Raw genomic sequence first — 22,230 nt, forward strand, 5'->3', positions numbered from 1 at the left:
TAAGAATGTTGTTAGACCTCTCTGAATAAGAAAACACGCGCAGTCTCCAGATCAGGAAGCACAAGTGCTGGCGTGCTGCTCACACTGCTCATCCTCAGGGGAAGATCCTTCTAGAAGCCTCACAGTTGTCCTAATAAAAAGTTCAACGTGGTTAAAGAAAAATGAGATCAATATTTCATGCCATGAGGCAATGTATTCTTTGAGCAGACATGATTTCATTTATTTAAACAAGAGAAAGGTGAAATATAGTGTAATTTCGTAAGAGCTGCGGTAAGGTGAGGTGAATTTACCTAAAATAGGCTCATTGAGACAGATCTGGAAATCTGTGACGTGCCAGGGGTGATTCCCAAATTAACCTGACCTCTTGTGAAGGACAGCCACGATCACAGCTTCCAAAGGCAGCCTCTAAAATTGGCCCACAGGCATCTGCAAAGAGCGGACGGAAGGAAACAACAAACATTTTGCAGAATGGATTTTGGGGGAAAACTCCCAATGAGAATTCACACAGGGAAATAGGAACTGTCCCAGATCCTCAGCATCAAGACCTGCTGGACCAGAAACAGCACAAAGAGATCCAGAAGAAGCCATGCCAGCTGAGAGCAAATCGAGCAATTGTAACTGGCACAGAAAACAACATTTGTGACATTTAATTAAATTGCAGATATGTTTTGCTAATGCGAAATTTTTACATGGAGGAAATGCTCCCAGAGTGGATGCTGTATGCTGGGAATCAATGCATGACACCGAGGGCAGATAACCAGAGACCCCCTGACAACCTCCAAGTAACTGTTATCCACTGCCAACTCATTTTGCAGAGCACGACACAGATATCAGTGTATACAGGTATGACCAGGTCCAGGATTAAAACAGAACGAAAGCAGCTTTTATGAAAATATAAAGAATCAATGTCCTACTGAAATCACGTGGGAGCCTAAGTGCCTCCCTGGGTCTGAGCCCAGCGCCTTCAGGGCCAAATATAAAGGCTGAAAGGCCTGAGCTATTCTGCTAAATGTGAAAATAAGCATTTTGGCCAGACTAAAAGGCAATAAGAAAAATATCTATAATCTAAACGTCTGCTTGACTACTTTGTAACAAGATTTAGGCCCAGCTACGAGTTTAAGCATCAAGGACATGGTTCCAGTATCAGAGATACACAAAGCTGAGGCACAGGTGCACCCTGAGGCTGTAGAACTCCCCAGGAAGGGCAGACAGGAGCAGTTTTCTCTATGGGGGAGTGCAGTTATCAGAGCAGAGATCCCCAGCGAATGCTGTACACGCACGGTCACCTCCCCAAACACAACCGCAACTCCTCGCCGCGCTCACGTCCCGGCTAGGTTTCGCTACCCAGAAGCAGCAGGTAACGCTGCCCAGCTCGCACTGCTGCGCTTTTGCTGCTCCGATCGCTGGGAAGGACCCACGTGCAAGCGATCCGATGGAACCGCACCGCCCCGGCTGCCCGCGCCCCGCCCCAAGGACGGCGGCGGACCTCGCGGCGCGGCCTGAAGGCGGCGCTATAACCGCGGCGCAACGTGCAGCGCGGGCGGCCATGGCGGCGGGTCGGCTGCCGGCGGTGCTGCTGCTCCTCGCCCTGCTGCTGGGCGGCACGGTGGGGCCCGGCGCTCGGGCGGCGCGGAGCCGCGGCGCCGAGAAGCAGAACAGCTTCCGCCGAGCCGCCAGCGGCCTCTACCAGGGCGTCAGCGGCCTGTTCGGGGAGGACAACGTGCGGGCCCTGCAGAAGGTGAGGCCGCTCTTCCCGCTCATACGCGCGCACCCGCGCTGCCTCCCCTTCCCCGGCTGTCCGAGGGCCGCGCGTCGCACAGCGAGAGGCCGCAAGGAGCGAAGCCTGGTGCCGGGCTCGGCCGAGCGGCGGGAGCCGGGCTTTGGGGAGGGGAGGCGCACGGCGAGGCGCAGCGCGACGGTGGCGAGGACACGTCCGGTTAAAGCCGTTCCGGGTGGCGGAGGCCGGCGGCTGTTCGCAGGAGCCCTCCGGCCGGGATGCGGAGCGTGCTGCGCTCTGTGGGTGCGCTGGGGAAGGAAGCGGTGCTGAGCCCTGGCGTGCCCCGGCGCATCTCGGTTCCTCGATGAAAACGCGATTCTCTGGCATGCTCTACCGTATCCGTCGTGTTTTCTTTAAGCCTCTGAACGATGCACAGCGAACAAAGTGCGTTTTTAAAGTCTGTTAACCTGCAAGTTTGCGTGCTAAAACACCTTAATAAGAGCAACTGTGCCGACTAAGTTTGTGATTACAGAATCACAGAATGGCCGGGGTTGGAAGGGACCTCAAGGATCACAAGTCTCCACCCCCCCCGCCACAGGCAGGGCCACCAACCTCCCCATTTAATACCAGCCCAGGCTGCCCAGGGCCCCATCCAGCCTGGCCTTGAACACCTGCAGGGATGGACGGGGCATCCACAGCCTCCCTGGGCAGCTGTTCCAGCACCTCACCACCTTCATAGGAAAGAACTTCCCCTGACATCCAACCTAAGTCTCCCCTCCCTCAACTTCAAACCATTTCCCCTTGTCCTGCTGTTATCTACCCTTTCAAAGAGTTGACTCCCCTCCTGTTTGTAGGCTCCCTTTAGATACTGAAAGGCTGCAATGAGGTCACCCCACAGCCTTCTTTGCTCCAGGCTGAACAAGCCCAGCTCCCTCAGCCTGTCTTTGTAGATAAGGTGATGCAGCCCTCTGATCATCTTTGGGGCCTGGGACAGCCTGAGCTGGAGGGTGGTGGCCCTGCCCAGGGCAAAGGCTGGGACTGGGTGCTCTAACACAGGTCCCTTCCAACGCAAGTCCTTCCGTGGTTCTCTGGTTCAATTTTTTTCCTTGGGGTCTTCAAAATATTCTGCAGTTTCTGCTGCATGACTTACAGTTCTGCTCATGACTAGTAAGTTGCAATAATTAAGGGGTTTTATTATTCTTTCTTAATTTTCAATTTTATTTCTCAGTTTTTCTCAAGGTTGACAGAGAGGTTTGTGAATGGGGTGGATGTATTAATGGACACGTTCTGGAGAATATGGACTGATTTGTTAGATGTTCTTGGAATTGATGGTAAGTGTGATGATGCCATTTAACCCCTGAGCTGTATCAATCTGTGTCATTGCACACAAGCATAGCCTGAGTGGGAAACTAACTGTGTTGAATCATTGTACATAGAACATTCACCGGTGGTATCTCTGCCTACTTCACGTGATTTTGACTGTGCTATCATGACCTCCAAACCAGAAGCTTAAACCCAACTGTTGTGTTTTGGTGTGAGTGCTTATAGGATGTCTGTAATAGGGTGACGGGTCACGGTCAGCTCTTTGGTGTCATCATTGAATGGATGCAAATAGTCTGGAACAGTGCATGGAAATGAAGGAGAGGCGCAGAATCTTCTTTAAGAGCGTTAATTAAATTGCATCATTAGAGCTGGGCCAGTGATCAGAGAAAGATCCATCCAGAAATGGGTAACTGAAGCTGTGCTCATGTTTCCGCCGTTCTCTTTTGCGTGCGCTCGTTAACGCGCTGTACATTTCCCTTTGTTTTTCAGCCTCCAACTTGACTCACTATTTCAGCCCAGCAGCAATTGCCAACAACCCGACCCGGGCTATTCTGCTCATCGGTGCCATCTTACTCGCCTATTGGTTTTTATCTCTCTTCCTCGGATTCTTCTTCTATCTCCTGCACATGATCTTCGGCCGTTTTTTCTGGATTGCGAGGGTTGCCCTCTTCACCCTCTCGTGCATTTACATCCTGCAGAAGTACGAAGGCGACCCGGAACACGCGGTGCTGCCTCTCTGCTTCGTGGTGGCTGTCTACTTCATGACGGGGCCGGTGGGATTTTACTGGAGGAGAAACAGCAACAGCAGCCTGGAGGAGAAGATGGACCACCTCGACAGCCAGATCAGACTGCTGAACATACGTCTGTCCAGGGTGATTGAGAACCTGGACAGAGGCGGTGACCAATGACCCCACCCCCATAGACCACCGTACACCAGCTCTAGAAAGTTCCTAAGCACTGTCTCATTTGAAGTTACAAAGCAACAAAACATCACATGGTAAAAAGTGTGCAGAGTTATAACTTTTCATCATGTGTAAGACTAATTGATCTAGATTACACACTCAGCCATTATACTTGTAGGAAAGAGAATTAAGCCGTATATTCAGAGTTTTATCCAGTACTAGAATTTTATCAGTAGAGAAACGCTTACTTTTACAAGCATTTAAAAACATCTTTTGTAAATTTTTTATAAAAGCAAATCGAGTAGTCTTTAAAATACTGAAATTCAGCTAAACATATGCAAATTTGACACACAAAGTTAAAATCTAAAGCTACTGAACACTTCTGTTGAGAGGTAACTGCTGTGGGTCCACCCTTTGCTGTTGTTGTTTGTTTGTGCAAAGTCTCAAATGGTTTTCTCTTACTGTTGGCTTATTTCATTGCCTTGAAGTTGTCTTTCGTAGAATATAAAGTAATTTTCTGGTATCCAGGCCATAAAATTCACGCCCTAGATTTTAATAGGAGGCAGAGAATAAGGGAGAAGGATGATTTATTAAGTTTCAGGTCCTTAAACGCCAGTCCCACATAAGGAATTGAGAAGTGCACGTGTGGCTTTATTTCATTGCTTTTCCTATCAGGAACTTAGATTTTGACATCCGAAAGGAAATCCGATTTAATTGGTTGACACAAGAGGAAAAGATGTAGCGTGGCAATCTGTAATTCCTATCTGACCTTCATAGTGAAGTGTATTTCAAGCATCAGTGCATAGGATGGAATGATGCAGTTTTTAATCTTGGGACCCATTCACACAAAAGAAGTCAGCGGTTAAACCACTTGCAAATGCATCGTTGCTGAAAGCTTTCTCAGGACCAATAAGTGGCAATAAATTACCTGCAGGAAGATGTGGATTTCTTTTCTAAAATTGTTGTGTAGGCGCTTTTATCCTGAAGTCTGTGTCCTCAATATATTGGGCTTTGGGGAAGCGAGTCTCCTCATGGAAAGGTGTGCTAAGCAAAGCAACGTAGGATCTTGGAGCAGCTGTATTTTGAAGGATTTATGTGTTTGTAACCTTGTGATTAAGTAGCTTGGTAGGTGAGCACTGGTTTTGTACAGTTTGAAATGTGCTGAAACAAAGGTGACCTCAGGGAGGGAAGTCGGTCAAAGGTTTGTAACCGATGGCGCTGAGTGCTGAGCACAGTGACAGTGCCAGCAGAGGTAAAAATGGGCCACAGCTGAGGAACAACGCCTTGCCTAACTTCTGAATGATAGGTTAAGAGAACCCGCAACAAGAACTGGGTCTGCAGCAGGGACTGGCCTGAAAGCAATGGGAGCAAATCCACGTGGCTGCTGAGCGGGGCCGCAGCTGCCCGGGCAGGGCCTCAGTGTGCTGCTTTACTGAATGTATCGTGGGCTGAATTGGTTTTTTCCTTTATGCTGAAGTTTAATGCTCTTCTGAAAAAGCGTATTACTTGCCTAACCTCTTCTGGTCTGTCTGTGGCATTTACGTGAATGGCTCTTTTATAATCCATTCTTATGGCCTTCGTGTCAACCTGCAGTCGCTGAAGTTCGACGTGGTTGAAGTTGATATGCAGTTGGCACTGTTGTAACGCAATTTAATTTTTTTATTGCATCTGCAGTTTCCTCTGAGTCTCATTTTTCAAGAAATACGTGGTTAGAGTTGCAAAGAAGCCGCTTTTTTGCAACTTAAAATCCTTCCCATAAACAGATAAGCTCTATGGAGACAAATAATCTGCCTTGCGAAGCTGAGCATTGGAATGACGGTGTATTCATTTGTTACAGCTCATTTTCTGTAGTATTGCAGAGTCTTCCCTGTAAGCTCTGGTTTTGCTGCTGTTGTGCACAGAGGACTGAGCTAAGCACCACCGTGGACATTAGGAATTGGTTAGCAAAGGTGGTCACGTCTCTTAGTTTTGCTAAATCTGAGGCCTGAGGACCAAAGTCTGCAAACCTTACTCCATTGCCTTCAGTAGGACTATGTGCATGAGTCAGATTTGCATAGATTGTATTTTACATAATCCATATTTAATGTTGAAGTTAAAAATGCTGAATCGTTTATATATTAAGAGCTGTCTATTATAAAGATTTCTTTACAAATACTATATGAAACTTCATTTGGATTATAGTTTCTCCCTGTGTCTCTAATCGTTTATTTTAGTTTTGTAAAAATCAGCCCTCCTGTATTAATTCTCTTAGTTTTGATCGCCCTGCTGCTTGGAAAAAGTATTTTTGTATTTACTTGCATCCCATGTATAGCAAAATGTTATGTGAAGAGCAGTATATATAAAATTGGATATTTTTAATCAGTATTTTTCCCAGCACTCAGTTTTCACGTTAGTCAAATTCAGAAGTAATCATTTTTTTTAAAGCACAATCTAGTCTTCAATATATATACTTTAAAAATGCTCTGTATTTTTAAACATGCACTGTAGTGAAAATGCTTTTGAGATATGAATGTGGTATTTAACCTCTTTCAACTTACTTTTGTAAATACCTTTTACAGATACTTTCCATTCCAAGTCATGTAGTTGACCCACCAAGTGTTGGCTCTGATTCGTAGACCTCGTTCAGTGACTGGTTGCACTGCTTTGCTATTGCCATGAGTGTGAGCATCTCGGTTAGGCGTGCAGGTACGGGCTGTGGGCACAGCAGAGCCCTGCACCGCCTGCCTGTGTTGGTGGCACAAGGAGAGCCCCGATCCCACAGCTGCCAGCCTGGCTGTAACACAGCACACAGCACCGGCTGTGGGCTCCACGCCACCTGGTGCCAAATTCCAGGGCGGGTCTTCAGCGTTCTGAGCTCCGTGCTTCGAGGCCCGATGTTTGAAACTACCGTTGTGTTCTCAGTGCATTGGCATTTTTGTTCAAATGACGCTTGTAGGGATTTCCTTGCAGGTAGGCACCTCACCTGTAGATACCCGACCCGTCGCGCGCAGACTGTAACGCTTCTCCAAGTGCTGTTGGGTGTCGGAGTGCCTTGTGTGCCCTGCTGTGGCTCAGTGCTGTGTTAGTGCGTCCTCCAACTCGTGGCTCGCTTTAAGATGTGTTGCGTAGTGAATGTGGAACATAGACCAGTGTGTAACCGTAGCTCTTGGTGGTGTAGAAGTTTAGGTGTGATTTGCTCACGTACCGATCTGTATTTGGCAGCTAATGACGTGAATGACCACGAGTTCTCTTTGTCTGGGCTGGAAAACAAAAGGTTTTGTTGTATCCGCATGTATTTTAAACTTTTGGATAATTCCACCCAACTGTGATGACAGCACATTAAAAGTTGATCTTTTCTTTTTAACTGGAGTGGTGTTTGCTGCGGTGGGCCGGGGGGCGGGATGGCTGTCTCGGTGACCCACGGCCCCGAGCCCTGACGCTGCCGAACGGCGCGCCGAGCGCTGCGGCCCCGCCCCCGCCCGACGGGCCCCGCCCCCTAACCAACAAGCCACGCCCCTTTTCATGTGCTGCGCCTGCGCGTGCGCGTCGCCCTTCCTCGCGAGACCGCGGTGCCCGGAAGTGGGGCTGCCTGGCGCTGCACGTGGGCCGGGCCGGTTCCGATATGGGCCGCGCGCGGCGGCGGCACAACTGGAGGGCGCGGGCGGGATGCGGGGCCGAGCAGCTCCCTGCGGCTGGGGCCGAAACGGCGGAGCTGCAGCTGGAGCTGGGAGGTGCGCGGGGCGCAGTGCAGCTCGGGGTGGCTGCGGTGTCACCGCGCTGCTGTTGGGCCGTTACGTGGTCTGGAAAGGTCGTGTAGGATGGGTGGTAATGGCTCTGCATCACTTAGGCTGTTCTTTACTAAGGCAATCCAGTTATTAAACTACCTCTGCGCTTAACGCTTGTACTATCAAAGCCATTGTTTGTGGGTTTTTAAATCACTTTTCTCATGCAATTATTATCAAAGCATTACTAATGCAGACTTCTCTACTACTACTACTCTTCTCTCTGGTAGAGACTGTGATGTCACATGTGGCCCTGAGCTGCTCTACATCCTTTGGCTGTGAGGTTGCAAAAAAAGGAGGAAAGGTGCCGTCGGTGCTGTGCCATAAGCCTAGGGGATGAGCTGAGCAGCCACAGCAAGCATTGCAGCATTCCGCCCCCCATGCCATGGGGTTTTTGTTCCTACTGACAAGAGGGATTGGTTCTGACTGGCAGGGAGGGTTGTGTTTGCCTGGAGTGGCTGTATCCCGTACAGTGTGTGATTTGGCCACTGAGCAGTATGCTGACACCGGCCCTCTGGGTTCTGCTGAGTAACACATGGATGCTTGCAGATGGGGCACCGCTGAAGGGAATTGATGGGAGCAATGCCCTGGTCCTGCCAGCAAAGAAAGAGAAGAAAAAGAAAGCACCCAGTGTTGTGCAACAGCAGAAGAAACCTCTCAGCAGGAAACAGAAGAAAAACTTGCAGAGAGTTTTAGAACAGAAGGAAAAGAAAAAACAGGTACAGTGCTGCTTGTGAGTAATTCTGGCATTGGTTCCCCCTCTTCAAATGGTAGTTAACTTGGGAGCCAATCTTTAAATGAAATTACTTCCCGCTGACTATCAGTACTGACTGCAGTTGGTTTTCCCACGCAGCGCGCTGAGCTGCTGAGCAAGCTGAGCGAGGTGCAGGCTTCCCAGGCAGAAATGAAGCTTCTGTACACCACTTCCAAGCTTGGCATCGGGGGACGCATGTATCAGCCCAAAAGGTAAAGCGGTGCAGGGAGAAAACCTTTCTGACTTACTGCTGTGGTTGTGGCAACCTTTGCATCTTTCTTTTCTCGCTCTGCCTGGGGAACCTGTCTCAGTGCTGCATGATGCCCACTGTGCAGGAGTTCTTTCTCCGGGTTTGGGCTCACCCAGTGACTCAGTGGTACAATGTTTGCTGTAGAAGATGTGTGAATTCCGCTGTTCTTGAACGCCTTCAGGGCCAGTGACCCCATCACCTCTCTGGGCAGCCTGTTTTTTTCCTAGTGTCAGTATGAATCTCCCCTGGTGCTACTTAAGGCCATCACCTCTCATCCTGTCGCTGTAGTTCACGTGGTGGTGTGTTGTTTTAGGGTATTGCAGGAGCCAGGCACTGCTGTACCTGAGAAGATCAGGAGCATCAGTGGTGCAAATAAGAGAAGACACAGCTCAGATTCAGAATCAGAGCCTGAGGATGGATCCGATTGCTCTGAGGAGAAGAAAGAGGAGAAACAAGAAATTGAAAAGCCTTCAGCCAGTAATGTGAATTGTGCTGGGAAGCCAGAGGAAGACACGAAGAAGCCCATGGCGAGCCAGCAGGCTGCTCCTGCTGTGTCCAGCAAACCGTCGTGCAAGCCTGCGGTTTTTGTTCCAGTGGACAGATCTCCTGAGATTCAGGTGAGGCTGAGCAGTTACCTACAGGCTTAGGAATGAATCTTGCAGTTCACTGCAGACACTACCATTCTATTCCATTTGATGTGAGTAGGATGTTCTCCAGAACTGGGAAGAGTTCTGTGTGTCTTTGAACTGACACAGTAGGGTTATGGAAGAGCTCTGTTGGAAATGCAGTATTGATAAGCTCAGGAGATTCTGTAGTTTCACAAATTAAAGTGCAGAAACTTGTGGCTGCTTTCTGAGAAGCTCTTTGGGTGAGTCTAGTTCTAGGCATGGCAGTGGTTCTAGGCATTCACTGGTTTGAAGCTTTTTGAGCCTCAAACCTTGCAGAATTCCTGTTTGGGGATTTTGTCATCTGAGCTAGGAAACACTTTTCAATCCTTGGGAGGACTAAATGATGTGTGTAAACCATGTGTTTTATTTTAGGAAGCAAGACTGAAGCTGCCCATTCTGGCTGAAGAGCAAGTCATCATGGAAGCCATTAATGAGAACCCTATTGTCGTCATATGCGGAGAGACGGGCAGTGGTAAAACCACCCAGGTCCCCCAGTTTCTCTATGAAGCTGGTTATACCAGGTAGGAGTTGTCTTTTGTATGCAGCAAATGTAGCTACAAAAGTTGAGGCTGAGCTCGGTCACTTCTGATTTGTCTCCTGCATTCTGAAACGGCTGAACTGGGAGCTCACTCTTTGATTTGCAGTGGCCACGCTGAAGGAGCTTTTAAAAACCGGAAGGGAGTACAGCTGTGACTTGCAAAACCCTTTGCACATAAGTAATCTTTTGAAGCCTTTAAACAACCCCCCCTTGTTATTCTTTGTCCCTTTAGTTCAGATGGCATCATTGGGATCACGGAGCCCCGGCGTGTGGCTGCAGTGTCCATGTCTCAGCGCGTCGCTAAGGAGATGAATTTGTCACACAGGTGAGAAGGAAACCTGCTGGGACCATGCTGGGAAGGCTACACTGAGATGCACTGCACATGTGATAGATTGAAACAGAAATGTGTGTGTTGCTGTTCTGCCTCTGGTGAGAATCTGTGGCAGGTTACTTACAGACTGCCGTGGTATCTGTGGAAGCACATGCAGATGCATGGGGTGGAATTGCTGCATATCCCAGGTTCTGGTGTCTGTTGTGTGTGAGGCCCTGGTGGGCTGTTGGGGTGCATCTTTTCGTATGTTGGCATCGAGTCCTCATTTAGTTAGGCTGAAGGCTGCTTGCTGACCTGCACGCTAACTTCCTGCTTCCCTCCATGCCTTGTGTCTCTCCGCTATTCCCTCACAGAGTGGTTTCGTATCAAATACGATATGAAGGAAATGTCACAGATGAGACACAAATCAAGTTCATGACAGACGGTGTGCTGCTGAAAGAAGTGCAGAAGGTGAGGTACTGCCCTTGCTGCTGGGAGAAGAAAGGGATCTTCAGCCAGAGGAGGTGCCAGCCAAATTGTGTGGGTTTGTTGCCAGCCTTCCAACCAAAATCCCTTTCAGCACTGAGAAGTCTCTCAGCTGGGTTCTCTTGCTGTGTAAAATGAGAGCAGGAGTCTTGGGCACTAGGCTGCTTTGCATGGCCTTGAGAGTTTGGGTCTGTGCTACACTGCCTGCGCAGGACTGCGTCTGAGTGTGGCAACGAGTGGAAATGCCTGCGGCTCAGATGAGGCTTCATGCGGTGCAATCGATTTTTCTTCTCAGGATTTTCTGCTGTTAAAGTACAAAGTGATCATTATCGATGAAGCCCACGAGAGAAGTATGTACACGGATATCCTGATAGGGCTCTTGTCCCGCATCGTGCCTCTTCGGGAGAAGGTGAGAAGCTGCGGGGCAGAAGGCACACGAGGAAGGGGTGCCAGTAAATAGCTTTTCACACAGCATCTGCTTGCAGTGCCACCAGGCACAAGTAATTAAAATTTCTGGCTTATTAGAAAACACTCGTGTCCAATGCCAGTAGTTCTTGTGCTGTATAGCCTAAGTGCCACATGCTTGCAGGCAAAGGCTGACAGCTGTGTGTCCCTGCAGAAAGGGCTGCCGCTGAAGCTGATCATCATGTCAGCCACCCTCCGCGTGGAGGATTTCACTGACAACACCAGGCTGTTTGCTGTCACACCTCCTGTTCTACAGGTACGGTTCTTCTCGCTGGGATCTGTGCCAGGTGGAGCAGCTGAAAATACAGCGGGGGTTTCCTCTATGAAATAAGAAATGAGATGCTCTAAACTGCCCATTTCGTGCCTAAATCTTTTGGATGTCAATTTAAAGTATGGCTTTGTTCTGGTTATACTGTTCTGTCATTTGGGACTCGGTTTTCTCTCCACTTCTATCAGAGAATTTCCCCTGGCAGAATTGGATTACTTTGGAAGACTGGAAGTTATGGTTAGGAAGCCTCAATCCAAGAGAGAATAGTTGAGTTTTCCTCTTGGTTTCATGGTGTTCAGCATAGCCACCACAGATCACTTACATGGGTCCTGTGGTTTGTAGGTTACCAAACCAAAAGCTGCTCAGACTTCAGGATATGCATATCTAGTTCTGCCACGAGGGCTGCAGTGACTGTGCTGGCATTACAAACATGGCTTGTTTGCTGTTGGATTCTTCTCTAGGTGGATGCGAGGCAATTCCCTGTCACTGTTCATTTTAACAAGAAAACTCCCCTGGATGACTACAGTGGGGAGTGCTTCCGAAAGGTGTGTAAAATCCATCGGATGTTACCCTCAGGTAAGGGCACTGTGGAGCCTCTCAAATTCTTCACACAATGTACCTGTAGAATTTTTTGAGCTTTTTTTTGGTAACTTAAGCAGTGGTGCATGGCATTTAGAGTGATCTCGTCTCTTGCAGGTGGGATTTTGGTGTTCTTGACAGGCCAGGCAGAAGTTCACTCTCTCTGTAGGAGGCTGAGGAAAGCCTTTCCCTTCCAAAAAACCAGCACTGCAGGTAATGCTATTGAATAAGACCTGGGCTTAAATTAATGGAGTTAAACTTGGAATTGAATTAAATTCCCCTCTCTGAGAAATGAGCTTCCTTTGCACCTAAAATAAGATTTTTTATTTTAAAATTTCTCAAGACAAGGGTTGGGGGTAGGGTCTAGGATAGTGGAATTTCCCAGGATGGATTTAGAAAGCGAAATCCTGCCATAGCTCAGCTAGTTGTCTTCTCAAGCTCATGGCACACGCTTGCTGTGTGCTGCTGTTGGTCCTCAGTATGGCTCCTTGTCCCCTCTGCCTTCAGCAGTGCCTTTGGAATCCTGCAGGAGGTGGGAGTGGGGCAGACTGTACACTCCTTTTTCTGAGATGAAAGCGTGCACAGCTAATGGTGATTTGATGGCTGTTCTTGTAGGAGATGATGATGACAGAAAAGAATCAGTGGAAGAAATGCGAAAATTTAAGAAATCAAGAAGGCGGAAGAAAGCTACGGTACTGTGATGGCTGGGATTCCTCCCAGAGACAGAGCAGGGCCCTCCCTGCAGGAGAGCACTACTGCATACTGGTGTTTCTCACCAGGCTGGTTTAGGCTCGCATGAAGCCTTGTGGCCTGCATGCGTCCCTGCAGAAATACAGTAGCACTGCTTGCACTCCTAAGTACTGCCTTACAAGCAGCAGAGTGCTAAAATGTGTCCCTGGATACTGTGGGTAGGAGACAGATTTCAGCTAAGTACTGACCTTAAAACGGTAATGGAAGGAGTTGCAGACTTACTGTCTCCAGGGCTGCCTCTGCTCTGGCTACTTGTTACCCAGAATTGAGTCTGATGTGTCTGTGATGGATGGTAGCATTTGGCTTCTGCCCAGCTCCCACGTGCACTGTGCTGGGAGGAGATCTTGATGCTGCAGATGCACTGTCTGCTGGTCTGGGGTCCTGGTAGCTGGAGTGGTGTGAAGAAGTGTTAATTACCCTTTGCTAATACTCCCTGTGAAGAAATATGGCTCAGCACAGAATGCTGTTTGAAATTGTGACTTGGGCTGTCCCCTGACTCTCACAGTTAAGAAATGCTGAATCTTAGCCTTGAAATACTGACAAAATTTCCCAATCTCTGTCGAATCTCTGTCAACAAATGCTTGGAATAAAAGCTCAGCTTTGCTTTCAGAGCTGTATGAAATGCTGTCAGTGTTCCCACTTACATTTCATTCTCTTCTTCCCCATCTTCCTCAGGCACTTCCCCAAATCAATCTGGACAGTTATGCTGTTGTACCGGTGGATGAAGGAGATGCAGACAGAGATGCTGACACTGATGATGATATTGCAGGATCTGATGTTGACCTCGACTTAGGAGATGGAGACTCAGAAGAGGGTTTGGCATTCACCTACAGTTAGCTGTGAAAAGTGTGACATAAAATAGCTGTCCTTGCTAGGCTGGTGTGACAGCACATTGGGTCTGCATAATGGAAGAGTGAAGTTTTTCTGATTGAGATTTATGCCAAATAATTTGTTGCTGCTTTTTAACGAATTATGTTCCTGGAGACATCACTGAGGATAAGCCTAGAAGCTGACTTACTGTGTATTAAAGATTATTGCTTTGTTTCTTCACAGAAGAGAAATCAGATTCATCCCTTCCTCTTTATGTGCTCCCTCTCTACTCTTTGCTAGCACCGGAGAAACAAGCAAAGGTAAAGGATTCACTGTCACAAAAACAAATGGCCCTTACTGATAGGTGGCATTGCTGTCTTAAGCCTGTTGTGTTTTGTGAGCTAAAAGGTCCATCTTGGACCACCACCAGTGGGCAGACTGGAATGGCTCAATGGACAGGATAGGCTGGGTTTGGAGCAGGCATTGCTTGGCCTGTGCTCTCCCTGATGTCCCGGTCCAGTGGGCTGGGAGAGATGAAAAGCAATAGTCTGTAGCATGTCAAAATTACTCACAGCTATGGGATGCATCAAGGATTTTGTTGGCAGTGCATTTCACACGCCCGTCTGTTTGTTGTAGGTGTTCAGGCCTCCTCCTCCTGGCACGAGACTCTGTGTTGTAGCCACCAACGTGGCAGAGACGTCGCTCACCATCCCAGGCATCAAATACGTGGTTGACTGTGGAAAGGTGAAGAAGCGTTTCTATGACAAAATCACCGGGGTTTCATCCTTCAGAGTCACCTGGATATCTCAAGCATCAGCTAACCAGCGGGCAGGTCGTGCAGGCCGGACTGAACCAGGGCACTGCTACAGGTTAGCGAGCTGCTGGGAAGAGGGCTATGTAAATGTTACCCTCAACTGCCTTTTGATTTTAAATCCCTTGCCATTTTTTCGCACACATTTCATGAGTTCAGATTTCTTGCAAGTTTCCAAGCAGCATTTCTGGTCCACTAGGTTGTATTCTTCAGCTGTCTTCATGGACTTTGAGAAATTTTCTGCACCAGAAATTACAAAGCGACCAGTGGAAGACTTGATCCTGCAAATGAAGGCACTCAATATAGAAAAGGTGAGGTGTCAGACTGGCTCTGTGCTATGGAGCTCATTAAAGTAGTTGCCCTTTGGAGCCAGAAACAAACACAAATCCATGTTAGAAATGAGGGTCCTGGGATTTGGTTTCCATTCTGTGAAATGCGAATGCTGTTACGAATTCAGCAGACCTTACCAGATCTGTTTTGGTCATAAGAGCTTTTACATCATCTCGCTGCTGAAAAGTCCCCTGTCAAAATGGGGATTGTGTTTGGAGCTATATGTGTGCTTTCAGAAAGCACAGTGCTTAGAGTTGGACATTAAGCAGCCTGCTCTAGGCGGTGCCTGCAGTCAGTGCCAGCTGAGGGTCATGCTTGTTTTCACATTTCCTAATGGTTTTGTTCTAAGCATTTCCTCCTATTATATGTCCTTTCCTCTTGCTTCTGGCACACATTCTAAATGTTTTTCTTTGGTCTTTGTAATGGAAGGTGAGGTTTTCACTCCCTTCCAGGGCTTCTTACTGATCCAGACTGCCATGTCGGTCATGTACTGAGAGGCATTTTATTTGGTACTGTAGGTAATCAACTTTCCATTCCCAACACCACCTCCAACAGAAGCACTTGCAGCAGCTGAGGAGTTACTGATAGCCCTGGGTGCCCTGAAGGAGCCTCCTATGACAGGAAGGTAATGGCTGTGGTCCTCAACATATTTCCTCGTGGGGATAAAGCACCCACAAGGGCAGAAACACGGGTTTTCATGAATGCAGATGTTTCTTCATTGCATGACTTCTCTCCCCACAGGCTGAAGGAGCAGCAGGCAGCAAAGCTGAGCTGCCCTATTAGTCCCCTGGGCAGAGTAATGGCCACTTTTCCTGTTGCCCCCCGCTATGCAAAGATGCTGGCACTAAGCAGGCAGCATGACTGCCTGCCTTACACCATTACCATTGTGTCTGCCATGACTGTTCGGGAGCTTTTTGAAGAGTTTGACAGGTAAGTGAAGGAGCCCAATTCCCAGTTTATATGGAACCATAGCATCGTAGGACAGCTTGGTTTGGAAAGGACCTTAAAGCCCATCCAGTTCCAATGCCCTGCCATGGGCAGGAAAAACTTCCACTAGATCAGGCTGCCTGGGGCTCCATCCAGCCTAGTAGGGATGTTGATGCCTCTCTTGAGCACAATCTGATTCATGCCGTTCTGTGTTTCTTTTAGGCCAGCAGCAAGTGAGGAAGAGACAGTGAAGCTGAAGGGGAAGAAAGGAAGGCTTGTACAGATGCAGAGGATCTGGGCTGGGCAAGGGGAATTGCAGAAGCTTGGAGACCTCATGGTGATGTTAGGTATTGCACACAGAACTTTCCCTATGCTGATAACTTCCATTCTCCTCTCCCCATCACCCTGACCTCAGCTTTATACAAACCCATCCTGCTGTAGGACTGAGTGTAGAGGTGTAATTCCTGGGCTGATCAAGGCAGCGTCGAGGCATCAAGGGCTGACAAATGGCCCTGGCTGAGTGGGAACTGCACTATGCTCATGCTGACTGGGACAGTACTGTGCCACAGTTGGTTTAATTAGAACTCATTTGTGAAGTTGTTTTCTCTGCTTGACTATTTGCTTCCAGGAGCAGTGGGGGCCTGTGAGTACTCTGGGTGTACTCCTAAATTCTGTGAAGAGAACGGGCTCCGCTACAAAGCCATGCTGGAAATCAGGCGATTGAGAGGGCAGCTGACAACAGCAGGTAATTGGATTCTAGGGGGAGCTGTCATCTTTTGGGAGCAAACCAGTCAGCTGAATCTTAACTCACCTTCTCTTTTTTCTTTTCCCCCTGCAGTGAACTCAGTCTGCACTGATGCTGGCCTCTATGTTGACCCGAAGATGAAGCCCCCAACAGAAGCACAAGCGACTTACTTGCGACAGATCGTATTGGCAGGGCTGGGGGACCACCTTGCTCGCAGGGTTCAGGCTGAGGAACTCCTGGACGATAAGTGGAAGAATGCCTACAAGGTAAACAGCTCAGCTTACCTGAGTTCCTCTTCGCTTGTGTCTGTAGGGCAGAGGGGCACTCTGCAAAGCCTGGGCTTCTGCCATTGGATTGTGTGTGTTGGCTTTCTCCAGCTTCTTGCCACTGAAGTTTTCAGTGTTGCAATTTCCAAGTCCTTGTGCAGGAATTGCTGTAAAAGAGTAAAAGGGCCATTAGTTCATCTCACAGAGTGCTTAATGTCCCCAGAGAAAACAGAGCAGAAAATAAAAGTGTTATTAAATGCCTCCATCGCTTAAGAAGACATTATAAATGTGTATCTGAGAGAGAGTGAAATTTGATGCAATCAAGAAATGAGGTTGCCAGTAACTGTTCCTACTCTGCTTCAATCCTCTGTGCTTTCTTACAGACCGCTCTTCTGGACGACCCAGTGTTTATCCATCCAAGCTCAGTCCTTTTCAAGCAGCTCCCAGAGTTTGTGGTGTATCAAGAAATAGTTGAGACTACAAAACTGTACATGAAAGGTGAGACTGTGTGTGATGATCCATTCTGCAGACTTGAATAGGAATGCAGAGCAGAAAGCTTCCCTCATAGGGCTGCTACTGAGTGGCAGCTCTTGGCAGCAAGGCTTCCTTCAGGTGTGTTTTCCCTTTCTCAGGTGTGTCTGCAGTTGAACCCGAGTGGATTCCTGCTCTGTTGCCACCATACTGCCACTTTGGGAAACCTCTGGAAAATCCTCCTCCATCGTACTGCCCTGAAACAGGCAGAATTCGATGTCACAGGCCAAGTGTCTTTTGTAAGCTTCTTACAGTGTCTCTCTCGGTCATTTTCCTGAGAGCTGCTCTGTAGTCAGTTACTGTAATGTCTCTTAATGATGCTGTCTACAATATCAAAGGGTAGAGCTCAGTTTGGACTCTTCAAAGGGCTTGACAGCGATTTGAGCAGATTCACAGGATTTAAAGTGTTTAAATGTTAATGTCTTCCCATTGGCATGGCAGTTTTATGTCCATCACTAACTTTTGTTAAAGAGAGAGGCTGCCAGGGTTGGTGGTCCATGTGGACATTTATATTCAAGTGTTGAGGAGACATTGTGATCTCTTTCCAGATCGAGTTAGCTGGCAGCTCCCTGCTGTCGAGGTTGACTATCCAGAAGGTATCGACCGCTATAAATACTTTGCCAGGTTCCTGCTTGAAGGAAAGGTATGTGTGGTCAGGTTGCAACACTTCTTGGACATTAGCAGTGTTTTAGCCCAGTTTCTGAAGATGAGGCTTGCCAATGGCTGCTGGAACGTGCTAAACTTGGTGAGGTGGGATAGAGCTCGAAAATACAGAATGGCATGAGAATTAGCTGGTGGGTGAAAGAGAGCCAAATTTAAGTCCTGTTTTCTCAGAGGAAAAAGGCTGCAGTTCTTGTGTCTCCATTCTGAGCGATGAGTCATCAGGCAGGGCAGTCAGGTCAAGGTTGGTACGGAGATCTGCAAGGGGGAGTTGGGGATACAGGATATAGGACTGAAACCTCCAGCGATTCAGGTTCTTTGATGATTGCTTCCACAGAACAATTTACCTTGTTTGTTGTGTGCTTTCTGCAACGTATCTCACAGGTCATTGAGAAATTGGGTTCTTACAGCCAGTGTCTGCTCTCCAGTCCTCTCATAATGCTCAAAACGTGGTCCAAGTAAGTTGTGAAAAGCTTTTTTCCACTGAATGCTTTTAACTTTCTCAGAAAAATAATAACAAAAAATTAAACTCTGGGAAGGGTGTATGAGGCAGTGAGCTGAGGATTCCTTGCAGAGAGGTGAAAATTGTAATTTTGGGTGTTTTTTTTTTTTTTTTTTTTTTTTTTTTTTTTTAATCAAGAAAAACTGTCTTGCAGTATTGTATGGGCTGGGTGGAAGCACACAATGCACTGATCACACTGACCTCTGTGGGTGGCTCTGTACAAGTGCATGAGGGCTTTCTTGAGCTAAGGAAATGTCTCTATATCCAGAGGCCTTGTGTTTACAGCTGTATTTAGCCCTCACTGATAGTGGGCATGAATTCAGAAAGTTGAGCTGAACGCTGTAACTCTGCTAAACTGAGCTGATGGTCATTGCTTCATTGCTTTATGGTGCCGTTTTGTCTTGGACTCACGTAGGCTTCAGCCCAGGACAGAATTCCTCCTGCAGGCTCTGGTTGCTGAAAATTGTGATAATCGTGATGCTTTGTTGGCTGCATGGAAGAAAAACCCCAAGTGTAAGTGACCTACTACTTAAATATTAGTCCTATCAGAGGACTTTGTTGTTTTTGAGGTACGTGTAAGGTGGGCTGTTTCACTTGATATACTCCAAATTTTTATTTTTTGAATAGAATCCATCATGCTGTGAGTTCTGATTCTTGTGAAGGAGTCAAATGGATGTTGATCAGTATTAGGCCATCTCACTGCTGCTCTCTTTCTATTCCAGATCTGCTCGCGGCCTATTGCCAGTGGATCCCTGAGGTTATGCACGAGGACATAGCCAAGCAGTGGCCGCCAGTAGCACTGTGACACCCAGCTCTGTTCTTGGGACACTCCTTTTCTCCAAAGTGTTTTTGGAGCATCGGTTTCCATGAAGATCTGATGATCAGGAGTGCCTGGCCGCTAGCAGTGCCTTTCTGTGGCTCTTAGCTGGCTCTTGGCTCTGGTTTTCAGCCTGCTATGCTCTCAGAAGCCCCACCAGCTGTTTGGTGGGTGCTTTATATTGTTAATATTTGGATAATTTTATCCACTGTATTTTACCAGTTATGTTTTGCTGAAGTTTCTCTTTGGACTATATTAGTCATAGGGACTACAATAAATAAATGTAATTCTTGATTTGGATGGGAGAAATGTTTTCTACACAGTGCGTTGTAAGGAATGTTAGACCTTCGTAGGCCCTTCCTCACATGGTTCTGCATGTTCCAAGGACTCCCCTCATGCTGGGCTGGCTGCAGCCTCGTAGTGCTGCCCACTCGCTGCCTTTCGCCCTATAGAACTGTGTGGGGAAGAACTGAAGTGAGAAAACGTGTGGGTTATGTGAGTTATGTGAGTTACAGCACACTAAGAACTAGAGGTTTTTTGTTTCATAAGCTTTGGTGTTGTAGAGCCATGGTGCTCAGCACTAACTCCAGCAGCAGGGGTTGTAAATGCACTTTGCAGCCTGTTTGGGAGGGGGGAAAAAAACTAAGCGTGGTGCTGATTTACAAACAGCAAAGGTGAGATATTTATATATAGGGAGTCTTGGCGCGTGAAAGCAAGGTAGCTGGCTTTGCAGAGCGCTTCTGCCTCTGAATTGGAGGAAGGGGTGTGGAAGGTATAAAAGCGGAGAAGAAGAACGAAGGCGGAAAAATGTGGAGATGCCGGGGATTGAACCCGGGGCCTCATACATGCAAAGCATGCGCTCTACCACTGAGCTACATCCCCTTGCTGTACACGCGCTGCCCGCAGAACGTGGACATCCTTCAACAGCCGTCGCGCGCCATCAGCTGAGCCGCAGCCCTGTAGCAGGAGCAGAGCGGCGCAGCCTCATGCGCCTGTCCTCGTTAGTATAGTGGTGAGTATCCCCGCCTGTCACGCGGGAGACCGGGGTTCGATTCCCCGACGGGGAGGCAGTTAGTATTTTGACCGCCGGCGCAGCTTTTTCTTCTGGACGCCCCGGCACAGCAACGGCGCTCAGAGCCGTGGCGGGGGGCGGTTACCGCGGGGTGCCGGGGGCCTATCCGTTTTCCGGGGCTTTGGAGCAGAGCGATGGGAGATATGGGGAGGATCCCAGGCGACAGCCCACCCCGCAGCCGCGCACTGCCCCGAGCGGCCGTCTCGCGCCGCACCGAGCTCAGGGACGAGCGGGGCTGGGCGGGGTCGTATCGGCAGCCCGAGAGCGGTCGTCTCGCCGCCGAAATAGCTCAGTTGGGAGAGCGTTAGACTGAAGATCTAAAGGTCCCTGGTTCGATCCCGGGTTTCGGCAGGGCTTTCTTTTGTCCCTTCGTTTGTTCCCCAGTTCCCCCCGCTGCTGTCGTTTTGCAGCAGAGCAGCTCGCAGTTCCCCCGGCCCAAGTGGCCGCGGCGCGGCACGCTCTCGGCGGCAGCAGCACGCAGCGCCCGCGTGGGGCCGAGCCCTGGACAGGCTGCGGGAGAACACAGCGCACCGTCCTCGTTAGTATAGTGGTGAGTATCCCCGCCTGTCACGCGGGAGACCGGGGTTCGATTCCCCGACGGGGAGGTAGTGTTTGTTTTTTTAATTTCTTCCTGAGGTTTTTCCTCCACTTTTTCTCCCTCGAATTTTTCCGGCTTCCGAAGAGAAAAAAAAAAAAAACCAAAAACCACACGCAGCCGGCCACGTGCGCACACAGAGCGCTTCTGTGCTCCAGGAGACACCCGGAACCCGCACAGCGCCGCCCCCCGTCTGGCTCCGGCGGCGCGAGTCGCCCCCCGTTCAGACGAATGGACGAGGGAGCGCTGCGGCTGGGCGGGTGGGCAACAGTGGCAGGGGGATGTAGCTCAGCGGTAGAGCGCATGCTTTGCATGTATGAGGCCCCGGGTTCAATCCCCGGCATCTCCAGTGCTGCCTTGCGTTTTAGTCCACATCGTGAGTTTTGTCATCGCGTTACTCAGCAGCAGCTGCCGCGCAACAAGGCTCTCAGCGCGGCTTCCTGCGGCACGGAACGGCTCTTCTGCCCCTCGGTTCTCCTCACCGCTCAAACACCACGTTCTCGTTTTTCTCGTTGCAAAGCACGGCTCTGCGAACGCACGGCGGCCCGCAAGTAGGAGGGCAGGAGGCGCCGAGCCCAGCAGCGCTGGTGCAGCACAGACCTGAGCCTGTGCAGATCTCACACAGCTCAGCCACCGGGTGCCTCATCTCCTCCGTTCCATCAAACGCAGCACAACTGCTCTGTTCACAGCAACCGTTATTTCTTATTTATGTTTGTGGCAGATCTCTCCTCAGCTGGCAGAGCCACGGACCAGGACCACGTTCTCACTTGACACAAGGTTTCAACCCGGTGCTCCGCGCCGGACGGATCCCGCCGCGCTCCGTGCCCCCCCCCGCATTGCGCGCCGAGCGCCGACCCCCTCCCAGCCCTCAGAGCCGCATCACAGCGCCGCGACAGCCGCTGCTCCCTCCGCGCCCCGCCCCGCGCTCTCTGCCTCCCGCTTCGCACAGCGGTGGCAACGGCCGCGGAAAAGTAGTGCGTGGCGGAGTGATCTGAGCGGCGCGGGGCGGGACCGAACGTGTGGCGTAGTTGGAGACTTAGCAGGCGGGCCGCGGTGTGCCGTGGGTTTGGCTTGCAAGCGCCGTGGTGAGCGTTCCGCTGGGATCAGCCGCGGTTCGGCGGGGAGGAGAGGCGGCGGGGCGCGTGTGAGGAGCGGAGGGGCCGAGCGTGTGCTGCTTGCTTGGACCGGAGAGCGCTGGGGGGGGAAACTGCGGCGGGCCAAGATGGCGGGCAGAGCCGGCAGCGTGTGGACGGGGTGTGGGCCGGCTGTTCGTTTTCCGCTCGCGGGCCGCAGCGCGATCCGGAGACGGGATAGGAACAGGGAGCCGCCGGGAAAATGGCGGCCGCGCAGGCGCAGCAGCGGCCCCAAGGATGGAGGTGGGCGCGCGCCCTGA

At 49.6% G+C, this 22,230-nt stretch overlaps 2 protein-coding genes across 2 annotated transcripts; both read left to right on the forward strand.

Moving 5' to 3' along the window:
* Nucleotides 1-1,546: 1,546 nt before the first annotated feature.
* Nucleotides 1,547-3,948, forward strand: BRI3BP (BRI3 binding protein; the record flags this gene model as incomplete). The annotated part of the gene is made up of 3 exons (XM_079543909.1): nucleotides 1,547-1,738; nucleotides 2,946-3,048; nucleotides 3,530-3,948. The coding sequence occupies 3 exons, from the start codon at nucleotides 1,547-1,549 to the stop codon at nucleotides 3,946-3,948; spliced, it is 714 nt and encodes a 237-aa protein (XP_079400035.1).
* Nucleotides 3,949-7,543: 3,595 nt separating this feature from the next.
* Nucleotides 7,544-19,158, forward strand: DHX37 (DEAH-box helicase 37; the record flags this gene model as incomplete). Its single annotated transcript, XM_079543900.1, has 27 exons — nucleotides 7,544-7,652; nucleotides 8,253-8,422; nucleotides 8,557-8,669; nucleotides 9,021-9,324; nucleotides 9,748-9,896; nucleotides 10,146-10,238; nucleotides 10,598-10,694; nucleotides 11,005-11,118; nucleotides 11,329-11,430; nucleotides 11,904-12,018; nucleotides 12,139-12,234; nucleotides 12,637-12,713; nucleotides 13,447-13,585; nucleotides 13,825-13,901; nucleotides 14,218-14,450; nucleotides 14,592-14,703; nucleotides 15,241-15,347; nucleotides 15,464-15,652; nucleotides 15,872-15,996; nucleotides 16,278-16,394; nucleotides 16,488-16,660; nucleotides 17,044-17,158; nucleotides 17,293-17,430; nucleotides 17,740-17,834; nucleotides 18,236-18,309; nucleotides 18,769-18,866; nucleotides 19,076-19,158. 27 exons carry the CDS (start codon nucleotides 7,544-7,546, stop codon nucleotides 19,156-19,158), a joined length of 3,414 nt encoding a protein of 1,137 aa, XP_079400026.1.
* Between the last annotated feature and the right edge of the window lie 3,072 nt (nucleotides 19,159-22,230).

This window comes from Tetrao urogallus, assembly GCF_951394365.1.
Source record: "Tetrao urogallus genome assembly, chromosome: 17".
NCBI lineage: Eukaryota > Metazoa > Chordata > Aves > Galliformes > Phasianidae > Tetrao > Tetrao urogallus.